Here is a 13987-nt window from a genome sequence, read left to right on the forward strand (position 1 = left end):
AGACAGAAGATTTTCAGGGCTGCAAAGCCACATACAACCCTAGAGGACGTCATTTTGACCGCTGAGTCCAGCTGCCATAGCCCAGTGTTGCACCTGAGCTCGGTGGTGATGATTAGGGGAGATTGAACACCGTGTTGGTGCAGCTCCGTGCTTCCCATCTCTTTACTTCCATCTCACTTTATGCTGGAGACATAACCTATGTGATCAGCCACTCCCGGTCTTCTTTTATTCTTAACTCCAACAATTTAAAATAATACCCCCTGGCTGGGGATTCCTGTTACAATTCAAGGAAATACTTCTTCCCCTCTCTAATTAAGCTCCTTCCATACGCTTAAAGCCGACTCCTTACCTGAGAGAGAGAGATGGCTGTAGGCAATATAAAGCTCATGCATTTCCCATTCATTTGCTCTATCTCTGCAAGCAAGCTCAGCTCCAGACAAGGCTTTTCTGAATCCTGGCATGAACCCTTCACACCCCTGTGCCACAGGAAGACTCCACCAAATTCATGAGGGACCACACGCAGCAGTACAGCCATGGATCTCCAGGGTTAATGCCCACTGTTCCAGCTGAGGGTGGCTTGGCATTGCAATGAGGAGATGCTGCCAGCAGATATTGCCTGCTAAACTTGTTGGGCAGCTTTGAGAGAAATACTATTAGCATATTGCTAGATATAGGTTTCCCAGTCTTTGCAGGAAACTTCATGTTGATGACATTTGCATTAACTTGCAACATGCTGCTATCATCAACAATTGGTTAGAGGCTGAACTTTCCCACAAGAGTGGGAGATTTTTGTAATACAGTATTCACAAGAACGTGCTCCAGAGCTCAGCTGTTGTGCTCTTCATTTAACCTCTTCAGGCAAGAAGGTAAACAATTCTTTTTTTTTTTTTTTCCCCCAAAATAACTTGTGGGTTTTTTTTGGCAGATCCAAAGTATTGAACAGGTTGGTAAAGTAAACGTCATGTTTACAGATGGGACAGAGGGGGAGATACCTTTACAGGCTGCAGGCAGCAAAACACACTGCTAAAATTAAGGTGGCTCAAGAGCTCACACAAAAGGAGCTGGTCTTCAGTGGGACGTAGATGGGGAATTTTGGAACACATGTCCAAAGCTATGAATCTAAAGATTCTTGCCTAAATTTCACAGACTTTTGAATCTGAAATTTCCCCAGGACCTCTGTGCCCATCCAGAAAGTTCTAATTGCCACAAGACTGATCAGCTCAGCAGCTTATACCAGAGAGCAGATGCTTTTCTGCCCCTGTCCCCAGAAGGGCTGAGCGGCAGGCTCTTTCAGAGCACCTCTGCCCACTCTGGTAGAAATGGGCTTCACATGAAGTGATGGTGCTGATGGCCTGGGCAAACTCACCCACTAAGTGGGAGATACAGGTTAATTTCCCTTCTTTACTCTGGTTTCCATGGCACAAGAAAAAGCCTTGAAATGTTCACAAGACGAGAGAGAGGGCGTGCAATTCTTCTGACTGGGTGCTTAGGCGTTTCCTCTGTACCCTGATCCCCGTTGCCGGGGGATTGTTTATGTTCTTAAACAATGACTATATAAAATAGGAAGGGTGGAGTGGTGTTTGGATTTGGTTTTGTTAGTGGGGATGCTAGTTTTCACTATCAACATATTAGCTCTTGGGTTTGGCAAGGGCGTTTAGAAGCTTGCCGAGAAGCCTGCGCAGCATAGCAAATAACTTGTCACAGCCACCCTGACAGGCCAATGTACAGCTGTGTCTGTTTATGCAGGAATAATTGGCCTAGAAAGAGGTAGAAAAGGTACCTCGTGGAGGTGCTGATGCAAAATAATAAAAGCGGTTCAGAAAAAAAGCCCTTCCTGGCATAAAAGTAGCAGCCTAAGAGGCTACGTTGTTTGGGAAATGAACTTGGTAACATTTCCCTTGAAAAGTTATTTTGTACTGAAATGTATTGGGTTTTAATTTAAAGCCTGTTACTTTGGAAATGTTTTCTGTCACATAGGGATGATTAGAATTTCTGTGTTGTAGGTAATTCAATTTTTCCTATGGGTTGTTTGTCCCTTTCTGTCCAAATCAGCACAGAAACACCTGGAAAAGTCTTTTTGTAGGAATGGTCATGAAAAACAAGGAAGTCACTTCTACCAATCATCGATTTCTCATGTGAGGAGGCAGTATTGTCTGGCACGCACTCCTTTTCTAGGATAGATACATATAATTTCTGCCAATTCTGTCTTCCTTTGTGTATGAGAAATGAATGCGCATTAAAGCACCTTAATGGGAGGCAGATTGAACAAGTAAAACATGCAGTGGGAATTATCATGTGGCATCAGGGAAAACAGGTTCCTTCTTGCTTTACCTTGTATTCAATATAGAATTACCTTAAAAACAAGGCTACAGCTCTCTTAGCCTCCCCACCTTATTTACTGCCTCCTCCTGTTGACTGCAGAATATAATCTAATACACCTATTAATTATGATAGCTTTGACCACAACTTTTTATTCTTTGAGAGTTTTTGTCTTGATTTCATCTACCCTTAGCCGAAAACAAACTGTAAAGACAGAAGAGATCATGAATAGTTATAGAAAAGGAGCGTACTTCATTTCACACAGCCATGGAAGAAGTTTGTCACCTTTACAAGGTCTGTAGTGTACAGTGGTTTCTTCTGAAGGAAGGTCTTTTCCTGGGTAGCTTCTTGCTCACATACAACAGCACCAGCAATTTCCATCTGCCGGACCATGTCAAAAGCTGCTGAACCACCATGCAAAGCATCTCCCTTCAGCAGCTGTAAAGCCCCAACCCTGCTTGCTGTCTCTGCACTATTGCTAAAGTTCAGTGCAGATACTTTGGCTAGTGCAGAACGGCAGCTATGATCCTCCTGGAACACTTCTTTTGATCTTATATCTCCTCTCCTTACCACTCCAAGTGCTTTTAAAAGTAACGTTACCATTCATTGTCCACCATGTAGGTGTTCTCCAAACTCCACCGTCCTTGCAGTAACTCCAAAACTCCCACTGATTGAATGATTATACAGGTTACTCACATGGCTTTATGGTGTGGAATCATTCATATGCTTGTGCCCACCCCAATTTAGATTTGGAAAGTTCACTAAATCCTTTCATTCTGCAGTAAGAATGTCCCTCCACCAGCCCACGCCTCCTCTCCCTTGCTTTGTGTTTCCAGGGCAGCTCTCTAAGCAGTTCCCACTCACAAAACCATGGAGTTGGCCATAGTGTTTGCACCTGGATGTCACCTTGAGGACAATCTGCTGCTTTTTCTGAAGGAGTGGCCACCTCAGTACGCCAGGCACTTGCCTTTAGAACTTGTTCCCAGCTCCTGGGTTCTCCCTCCACGCTTGGCAGTCAGTCCTGTCCCTGCAGGGTGGGGTGGAGGTGTCTCCTTCCTTCTGAGGAAGTTTATTAACTCTTTTTTTCTCCTTGACTTGTTCTGAGGTTTGGGCACACCTACAATATGCCTTATGACCTACATTCACTGTGAATGATTTCACAGCTCCATTTCAGATCTTTCAAGAGGTGTGGAAGTGGAGCAATACAAACTTCAGCACTAAAGAAGCGCTGAGTTTTGTTTTCAGAAGGTTCTGGATAGTAGGTAATGAAGGTGGAAGAAAAGAGAAATGATTATTGAGTGCAATGTCTTTTTCTTGTGGTAAGATGACTGTGTTATTAAAAGGAAAATGAAAGACACAAGCATACAAAGACGCAAACAGCAGAGCTAGAACAGCTGTTTTCAGAATTAATGAGATATAACTCATCTTTAATTTGTTCGGGGAACCGTTTGGGTATTTCTCCTCTGTTTTGTCCATTTGTATTGGGTCTTTATGTGAAGTACTTCTGGACTTCAGGGTAAAACAAACGTCTCCATATGAAACATATATGAGCTTTTCCTTTCAGCATCACAGGTTCTTTCCACAGACCATCAGTCAGAAACATGATGAAGCATTGATTATTGCTGTGCTTTTCCAAGTGAGTCAAAATGCAAGAAACATCTGCATTTGCCACACATGGCACCTTGATATGTTCAGCAACTTGACTTTTCAGCTCTTCCAAGACACTGCAGCAATCTCTCTTAGGCTAAGTCTGTTTTCCTGCGGGCTGAGCTCATTCCCATTGTCTGGCACTTGCTGCGGGCTAAGATGGTTTGCACAGACAAATGTTGCGTCTCAGCCGAGCCGCATCCACTCTCTACGTCCTGGTAACTTCTGGCGCCCGAGCCGCGGCTTCTCATGCAAAGTTTGTGTCTGGCTCACGGCTGAGCAAGAGGCAGCGTGCGCTCTGCATCCCTGAGGACAACGCAAGACATTTTGAGTAGTTCTTGGAGTAAGAGCAGGCTCTGTGCGTGTGGGCTGTGGCTGTGGTAGAAGATCTGGGGCCTCGGTGTGTGAATGGGGTGGCAGGGGAGCATTGGCTGGGAGGGGATGGGGGTCCCCGGCACCAGGCAGCTTCTTCCCAACAAGGCTCTAGACCTCTCTCAAAGTGGCTTCTGGATGCTGACAGCCCAGGACAGGCTGCAAAAGGGCTCTGCTGATGAAAAATCCTCAAGTTCAGCTTTGCACCAGCCTTTTCCCACCCTTAGCCTTCTGGGGACACAGGCTGGAGCTCCTCACGTAACTTGGCCTTGCAGGCTGCAGCAGCCGGGGGTGGGGGGGCACAGGGCTGAGAAAGAGCACCTGCTGTGCCATGGCTTGCTGTGGGCAGGGGCGATAACCCCCCGGCTGCGCACTCACCCGCCTTTTCAACAGAGAGGGGTTCTGGCAGCTTGCTATGGACCCGACCCACCCTTGTCCCGATGCAGGCTGGACGCTAGAGCCAGCCAGATCTGTGCTGTGGGAGACGCGAGGGCTTTCTCTCCATACTGTGCCTGTGTATTTTCCCCTAAATAAAGCACTTTTCTGGAACACAGGCCACAGCTACTCATCTCTATGTCTGCAAGCAGGCAGGAGTGTATGCTTTGCTTTTCACACATTTTTCTGGTATGCTGTCTAAAATATCATTTGCTTGACACTGAGAGTGATGTGAGGTTTTTTGAGTATAATGATTCCAGAAAGGCTTGCGTGATCCCACTGGTATCCACACAACAGCGTTACAATTCTTCTCCTATGGGACAGGAAAGGAGTTTCTAAACCCCCTTTTTTTTTTTTTCCAGATGGCCTCCTGCTTGCAAGGACCAAGCTGGAACTTGGTCCCAACTTGTTCTTAGCAGAGCGGATTTAATATAAATGACCCATGGGAAAGGTCTCCGACTGTTATGTTTCTAGTACAAGAGTGACGCAGATCTCACATCATTGAGCAGGAACTTAGAAACTTCTTTTCAGAGCTGTTGATCTATTGCTTTGTTTGGAAATTTTAATTGTGTATCCTGCCTGAATTTGTGACTCCTGGAAAACTCATGAGAAAGGAAAAAGTGTATTTCAAACTGCTCATGTTTCCATATTTAGTTCAGTCTCCATAGCTGTTAATGACCCTTTTTCATATATGAAAACATTTAATTAATAGTGATTTTATTTTTATAAACCTGTTGTTTGAAACCCTCATACTACAACTCTGGTTACCAGACATGGTTATATGTGGATGTAGTTTCTGTCAACAAGTTTCTGTCACTAATCATATGTTGTTACAAGAGGAAAGAATTGATATAACAGTGTACATCAAACCAGTTTGGAGAAGAAAAATGTTAATCTACAGTTGACTGATTTCAATACTATCATCTGAAATAAGATACACCATGGGATAAGGCAGAAAAATTTTTGTGAGCATGGGTCCCTTTTCCAGACCTGCTGTGCCCTCGCTCCTGCTGTGTGGTATGGACCGACAGATGTGTGCTGTTTCAAACTCTCAGAATTTACAAACTTTTATTTAGCAGCTATGGGACAGTCTCAGGGCAGACAGATGCTTCACAGTGTGATTGAGCAGGGCAACAAGATGCATTAAATTTCTTCTTTCTTTTGTGCTCCCAGTCAGCAGCTGCTTCATGATGAGCTCCATTTCTAGACCAATTACTGAATTTTGCCTTGATCTCTACAATAAGCTCAACAGAAATGCAGAGGACACAAACATCATCTTCTCTCCAATGAGCATCTCTGTTGCCCTGGCCCTGGTCCATCTAGGTGCAAAAAACAACACTGCCGCTCAGATAGAGAAAGTAAGTATTAATGAAACATGCCAAGATGCTTCCACATTGCTTGCTGTTCCCTTAATGGAAACACTGGGTGTCCTAGCACCACACGCGTGTGAGGATCTCACAGGAAACAAGCACGAATACAAACACAGGTGCTGCCTTCGCAGTCGTGTGTGGTGCACTGTGATCCTTGCCATCTGCTTGGGCAACCTGGTCTAGTGGAGGGTGTCCCTGCCCATGGCAGGGGGGGCTGGAACTAGATGGTCTTTGAGGTCCCTTCCAACCCAAACCATGATTCTGTGATTCTATGATTCTATGATTCTATGCTTGTGTGAGTCACACCATGCCCCCATGCAGGCTCAGGAGCATGGAGAAGAGCTGAAAGAGTGGAGGCGATACACCGCAGCAGGGCACTCTGCATATCCCCCAGCCTGCTGCCAGAATATCAGAGTTTGTTTCAAAATAATGAGCAGGTGCTTCCTCTCGTGGCTGCTACGAGAATCCTGAGAGCGTGAGTCTGGGTGGGCAGTGGGAAGAGCTGCAGGAACCTGAAGTGATTGCACCTTGGTGGCTGGAAGCACCAGCTCACTTACCGTTTATGACATTCAAGAGTTAAAATGTCTTCCCTGCAGAGCTCACAGGGACCCAGGTGGGCAGGGAGGGGGTGAAGGCGGCCACCCCTCCGATCACTGCGGCTTTACTCTCTGCAGTGCAAGTTCTGCTTTCTACAATCTTTCTTCTCTTTTCTTGTTTGTGCCCATGAGCAGTAAAAGACCAATAATCCTAAAGAAGAGGTTCTTGTCAGTAGCTGGCTCTGTACTGGCAGATCTTCATCCGCCGTAGCCTAACACTGCCATGTGCACAGTGTCACTGCTGGGTCACCCGCAGCCGAGGTAGACCTGCCCTCCTCACAAGGTTCCCAGCGTGTGGTGGGTTCACCAGGTGGCCACCCAGCCACTGTCTCATTCCCCCGCTTCAACAAGGAGAAAATAAGATAAAAAAGCTTGTGGGTCAAGATGAGGACAGGGACATCGCTCACCAATTACTGTCACGGCAAAGCAGACTCGACTTATTTTGGAGTAGGCTGGAACCAGCTCTGTTTGGCATGGGGGCAGCACCCCCCCCCCAATCTCTTTGCACAGAGGCCACCCCTGCAGCCCCCTGACTACCATAACCTTGCCACATAAACCCAATGCACAGGGACTCTCGCTTATTTTAGGAAAGCAACGGGGATCCAGTATCCTCAGTAAAAAAGATTAAGTCTATGTATGATGCAACATTATTGCAATGGAGAAGCTGCTGGAAATTTTTCGGTGAGATATTTACACGTTAGAAACAAGCACTGATTTCCATTAAGAGCATTGCAGTTTTGATATACTTCCTAAGTTGATGCAAAGATTAAGGGTGATTTAAAAAAGCCAGTTTTGATGTTTTCGAAGAAAGCTATTTTTGTCTCTTTAACTGAAGCAACTTTTTGTTTTGAAATTTAAGGTAACTGTAGCAATAAATTTCAACATTTTGAGGTAGTGGAGAGGAACATTTTCAGGGGTTAAGTGCAAGTTCGTCTTGGTTTGCTAATACAGAAATGTGAATTTGAACATTAATATATTGACAATTTCAAGTCTGCCATTTCAGCCTGACTGAAACTGAGAAAATATCTTTCATAACTTTACACCATTTATCCAGGACAGCATAGCAAATCTTTTAAACAAGGAAAATGTTTTTATCCCAGTTACAGTTGCCACAATTTGGCATCTTCAACTGCAGGTGCTCCATGTCAGGAAAGCTGCGGGAAGAATGAGCCTTAGGTCTGAGCTTGAGACTGCAGCCCCAGAAATGGAGCCAAAACAAAGCCAGGAAAGACAGCCATCCCCCTCACAGGTACGTCCTTGGGTGGGGAGCACAGGAGACTTCTCGTCACTGCGCGGTGAGTTACTGGGTATAAAGCACTGGAGTCTGCCACTGGAGGGAGTCAAGATCACACGCAGAGAATCTGCCTGATCCGCTGGGAAATGCCTGATACAAGGTGTCGCCTTATTAAGGGCCAAATCTTCCATGAAGTCAATACCAAAGCCTTCAGTGATCTCATCTGAAGGAGGGTCTGGCTTAGACTAGCTGGATTTAAAAATCTTTACAACAGGAATTAGCCCTATAGTGTAATCTAATCAGGATGCCAATTGACAACCAAAGCTATATGGAGGAATCGTTATAATTGTTGTGTTTGTAATATTCCTAGTGCAACAAGGACGGGGACCTTAACCACAAAGCCTTCCAGGCACTGCTTTTACAGCTACAAGACCTCGGCAAAAGCTATGTTTTAACCCTGGCCAACAATCTCTTTATACAACAAGGATTTGAACTCCAGCAGGTAAGTTACCTGTGTCTGCTAACTGCTGTGGCCCTGACCTCAAGCTTCCCTGCAACTGTGAGCCTCGCTGTTGCCCCCCTCATGTGCATTTTGGGGCACTTGATGTAGTTCTTGGAGCCGTATCTCCTGTGGCTGGTGGGAAAGAGACGAGAGAGTCAGCTTTCAATCCTTTTGTTTAAAAAAACCCACCCTGTGGATATCAATGGCTATAGAGCAAAAATAAACCAGGAGTCTGTTCACTTTTGGCATGTGTCTACACTCAGCCAGAGGTGCGACTGCAGCCAAAAATGGCCTATTCAAGCTGTCTGTAGACTACTTACTTCTGGGCTTGCAAGTGGCATGGCTGGGGCAGCAGCAAGCTTGGAGAGGGTTTATCACCCGGGATGTTCTATAGTTTTGTGCGCAGGGCTGCTGTGCTGAACTTCCTGCTCCTTTCTTACTGAATGACAGAGTGGGCTTTAGATTACCTAGTATGAATAACTTGCTAGTCACATCTTTGCTTTTCTGTCAATTATTTCTGTTGATACTTTAGCATTAAACAACACATCTTGCATCTTCTCTATTTTTTATTTTTTATCTCACCTCAGGTATGCAATTCTCCATGGGAAGACTCTTTCTTATGGCTTTCTTTTTACTTATTTACTTTTTCACCTATGTAATAGAATAATTATCTCTTCTAAAAAGATTCTCTGAATAAACTTTGAACACTTGATGTTTCCAAAGCCGAATTTTGCCTTAGGGTGTCAACAGGATCCTCACCATTTCTAAAACACTTTCCAAGTATTGGTTTCTTTCAAAAGGTAGTAAGTTCTTAAGAGATTCAACCAATTCATAATCTTTATTTTGCTTTATAGCAATTTCTAATGTGCACTAAGGAACTGTATGGAGCAATGCTGCAAACAGTGGACTTTAAGGGTGCTCTTGAAGCAGCCAGGATAAAAATTAACGCTTGGATTGAAAGTGAGACACAAGGTAAAACAAAGCAAACCCATAGCCATACTGTCACTGCCTTCTTCCACTGCTTCAACAAAAGAAATTTGAGGGTGTGAAAAGCAAAGATTTGTTCATGTTTCTGGGTGTTCAGTCTTCTGCTGTTTAAAGACAGTTTGTCTTCCTATTCCCTCTTGAAATATTAAAGTAGGTTATCAGCTTAATTATTTCTGAAACGAAGGTGTCTTTGTTGTCAAATACTTTTGTATTCCCACCCTTATGCCTGGCATGATAACTGCAATAATACCTGTAAGGCTTGACCAGACAAATTGCTTCTGCAAACAGCCACAAATGCAGATATGGGACAGCAGGGGATGGAAGCTGTGAGCTTCGTGGTGAGACTGGGAACAGTCTGGGGCGGGGTGGGGGGGGGCTGTGGAGGACCTGGCTATGTGTAGAGCAATGCCCACAAAGATGAGAGATGTGACCACCAGCGAGACTCACTATCAGGAGTGACAATTGATCAGCTCCTGCCCTTAACTGGCTGGCAGGGGCCATTGGCTCTTGCTGATTAGACTCAACCGTGATATATGTCATTTTCCTTCAGTCTTGCCAGAGCTGCAGTAGCAGCAGGATGAGAATGTTCTAAATCTTCTGGCTGAACCAGAACTCACTGGGGAACAGGCAAATAGATTTGAAGGCTTCTGTAATTTCTCAGTTGCCCATCTCCTGACCAAACCTGTCCTTGCACTGGCAGAGCAGCCAGTGACTGGTGTGGGAAAGAGCTGTTAACCCCCAGTTAGCTCCCAATAAGAGGATTGACAGTTCAGGGGCCACCTTGCACAAGGTTAGGAGCCATCATTGCTCTGGGTGCTCATATGAAGCCTGGGGACCTGCTAACTCCTGCTTCAGCCTCAGTGGGGGAAGTCAAAAGCTGTGGAGCTGGTGGTTAACTGCTGCGCTTGGTGCGAAGGGAAAGATGCCTTTATGTAAACTGAAACGTGATTAATGGTGCTGCCTCCTTCCCTGTGGTTAATGTCATCTGGCACGTATGTATTGTCACTGACAGCCCAGAGCTGGCTCATTTGGTGACCTCACTCCCCCCTGTCCTGCCTGGCTGGTAACAGTGCAGAGGAATCTGCTGTTTGTTTGCCTATATTTCCCTGTCCTTTGAATAAACAAAGAACTGGATTTCTAAGTTTCTCCAAAACTAAGTTCACAGACAAGCAATTGAGTCTCAGTCCACAGCTGTAATAACAATTAATCAATCTCAGTCTTAATAACAATTAACAAATACTTGCGTATTCCAAAATGTCCTTTAGGTAAAATCAAGGAACTCTTCGCTCCTGGTGTGATCAACGCAGACGCAATGCTGGTGCTGGCGAATGTGATCTACTTCAAAGCATCCTGGGAACACAAGTTTGAGGAAAAAAAAACAGTACAGAGAGATTTTAAACTGAATCAGGTACATCTGCATTCTGTAAATCTTAACATTATTTACCCCAGGCACTGCGGGCATCGCAGCAAGCGTATCACAGAAGCATAACGCCCAGGGCTCAGCTGCTCTGGGAGCAGGGTGCGGGCGTGCGGGGAACTTTACCTGCCTCTCCTGTTGGGAAGAGGTGGCAGGAGGGTTCTTCACAGAAAAGCGTAATCTTTACTGAAAAAATGTGCAAGGGTCAGAGTCTTGCTTTGATGACTGGCAAAGCACAAGTGTTAGCCCGAATTAGCGCTTTTGAACATAGTAGCCATTACAGATAGTTCTCATGGATGGAAGTGAATCTGAACATCCCGTTTCATATAGGCTCTAAGGAGTCCTCCTGGTATTTATATGTTCAATAATTTTTAACATTAGCTACCTGTTTGAGACATTAAAGCGGACAAAAAACCCCCCTAGGCCAGATAGTAACAAACTACAAAACTACAGTTGCAATTTGAAAAAGGAGAAATTCTTATAGGTTATTTCAGTTTATGTATAGAATTTGCAATGTGTGAAAGTTTATTTTACATATATTTTAATTTTTAGCCCTCTCTTCTGCCGTAGGGACATCACTAAAACCTTCATTGTTTAACTAAGGTATTGTCAACGTGGTTGCAAAGTTAGTTCTTTAACAAGCACATTCCTCCGAGTATTGTGTGTGCCCTTTAAGTCTGACAGATATTATCAAAAGAGACAATCAAAAACATTTACTTTCATTTAATTCAGTTTTGTCGTCTTTGCATACGTTGTGCCAATATTCTGTTAGATCTCATCCCTAACAAAAGAAAAAACCCCAAAAGGTGTAGGTCTGATCTTCAGTTGAAGAGCTTTGTATGGGAAAAAGTCTCTTTTGAGTGTTTCTCACATTTCAAAGGAAAATGTCAGAAAAACATATATTTCTAGTTATTATGTTGCATTCCATCGTTAAGACATTGGTAAGAAACTGTCATATTGGGTACTTATATTTGTGACTTTAAATATATCTTTGAATATGGATGTTGACAATGGTCTATAGCTGAGAACATTTGCTGCACTGCTGCAGTAGGAGAAGCTATGAGATAAGGAGAAGCTGTATAATTTTTTCTTCATATGCTAATCAATACTAGCAGGACTTTTTCCTGAATGTATGTCATCTACCAAAATCCTTCTTTCATTGCTTTAGAAGTTAGCTAACTGTAAAAGGAAACTTGAGCCTTTATGCAGCTTTCAAACAACCCCATCACAAAAAAGGCAAGATAACAAGACCTAGAAGATCACGCCCGACAAAGGGTATGATCTTGTTCTTAACCTATTCATTGCTTCCTGTCTAAACATTCAGTCTGATAAATGACAGCCCGATTCTTGCAGTGCTATTTCTTCCGTATCCCAGTCCAAGTTATGACTTGCAAATCCAAGCAGCATCAGCCTGTTTGGATGTGTAACACTCTTAAGCAACTTCACTATCTGGTCAGTTGCAGGATTTTGTTTGTTTGTTTGGGGTTTGTTTTGTTTTGTTTTGTTTTTTTTTCACAGAATTATCACCTTTATTTATGCATGGCAAAGCTGATGTTTTGTGTGTCACTGTAGATGCAACAAAATAAAGAAAAATGTCTAGCCTAACAACAATTACTGCTGAAACCCTGACTGCTGATATTACACCTATAGTAAGTTTAAATGTTAAGAGCTGTATTACTTAAGTGACTGTATGATTTTCTTTTAAACAGAATGAGAAAAAACCTGTGCAGATGATGTATCAGAAAGGCATGTTTAAATTAGGCTACATTGAGGAGATGGGTGCTCAGGTCCTTGAACTCCCTTACGCTCAGAAGTCACTGAGCATGATCATCCTGCTGCCAGGTGACATGGCTGATGGATCTACCAGCGGGCTGGAGCAGGTAAGGCAGCATATAACACGGACTATGGCTTAAAGTTGGTTGTCTGAAGTAAGGCTGGGTAAAGATCTAAACTTTTAAAAGCTGCCCACCTATTTTTAAGCTCTTTTTTCCCCCCATCTTCTAGATTGAAAGCACAATGACCTATGAAAATTTAATGCTGTGGGCCTCTTCAGAGCACATGTCTGAGACAAGAGTGGAGGTATACCTCCCCCGATTCAAGCTCGAAGGCACCTTTGACCTCAATGAGGTATTACAAGAAATGGGGATGACCGACATCTTCACTGAATCAAAAGCTGATCTTTCTGCAATGTCGTTTTCCAAATCTCTGGTGATGTCAAATGTTGTCCATAAGACGTATGTGGAAGTCAATGAGGAAGGCACCATAGCAGCAGCTGGTACAGGAGCTGTCATTGTGAGGAGATCTCTTCCTCTCACAGAGGTGTTTATGGCCGACCACCCTTTCTTATTCTTTATTAGGCACAATCCTACCAATACTATTCTTTTCTTTGGCAAACTCTGCTCACCTTAGTATTGGGGCCATTTTCTAACATTGTGAGAAACACCTGGATAAAAATTAGAAATAGTATTTTTTTTCCCAATGCATTCTTAATCCTTTGACAGCCTGTTTGTATTTCAAAGTAATTACTGCAAGCAGTTTAGATTAGAACCCATCAATTGGATGCTCTGCTGCTAGGCTCCTTGAATTGCAAATATTGATCTGAATCCAGAATAGGAGTAAATTTTGCCTTAACCTCACTGGATATGAACAATATTTTCTTTCCTCGATGCCCACTTATGCTCCCGTATTCCTCACGGTTCCCCAGCCCAGCCATGTAGTAGAGCACAGCACCCGCCTGCCTTCGCAAAGGTGGAATTGGTATGCTGCTGTCTGAGGAGAACTGTCTGCAACAATTTTCAGTAACTGCCAGTAAAAACAGAGTAGCCCTGCTCTGTATTTTTTGATTCCTGGCCAGCTGGCTCCTGGTCAGCAGAGACGTGCTTTAGAGACACATTTTCCTTACCTGCGTCCTGTAGCTGTGGCAAATCCTTTGCACAGTGGAGACCTGGCCATGATATTCCCTTTCCTGTAGCAACTGCCAAGTAGGAGACACTTATTTGCAGCAAATATAACTATTTACTGATAACTGTACCACTTTCTCCCCAGTGATGTGTACTGAATTTGCCTTTGTGCTATTCTGCATTATATAAAAAGCTTATGCTAGATGCA

At 43.9% G+C, this 13987-nt stretch overlaps 1 protein-coding gene across 2 annotated transcripts; it reads left to right on the top strand.

Annotated features, from left to right (window-relative positions):
- Positions 1-765: 765 nt before the first annotated feature.
- SERPINB12 (serpin family B member 12) lies at positions 766-13987 on the top strand. Of its 2 annotated transcripts, none has more exons than XM_054818078.1 (8): positions 766-866; positions 5947-6131; positions 7875-7988; positions 8344-8475; positions 9330-9447; positions 10728-10870; positions 12589-12759; positions 12884-13987. In XM_054818078.1, the coding sequence occupies exons 2-8, from the start codon at positions 5961-5963 to the stop codon at positions 13286-13288; spliced, it is 1254 nt and encodes a 417-aa protein (XP_054674053.1). In that variant the 5' UTR covers positions 766-866; positions 5947-5960; the 3' UTR covers positions 13289-13987. The 2 variants fall into 2 exon arrangements, with proteins under 2 accessions (XP_054674053.1, XP_054674052.1); XM_054818077.1 differs by lacking the exon at positions 766-866 and adding an exon at positions 5209-5224.

This window comes from Grus americana, chromosome 2 (genome assembly GCF_028858705.1).
Source record: "Grus americana isolate bGruAme1 chromosome 2, bGruAme1.mat, whole genome shotgun sequence".
Lineage (NCBI taxonomy): Eukaryota > Metazoa > Chordata > Aves > Gruiformes > Gruidae > Grus > Grus americana.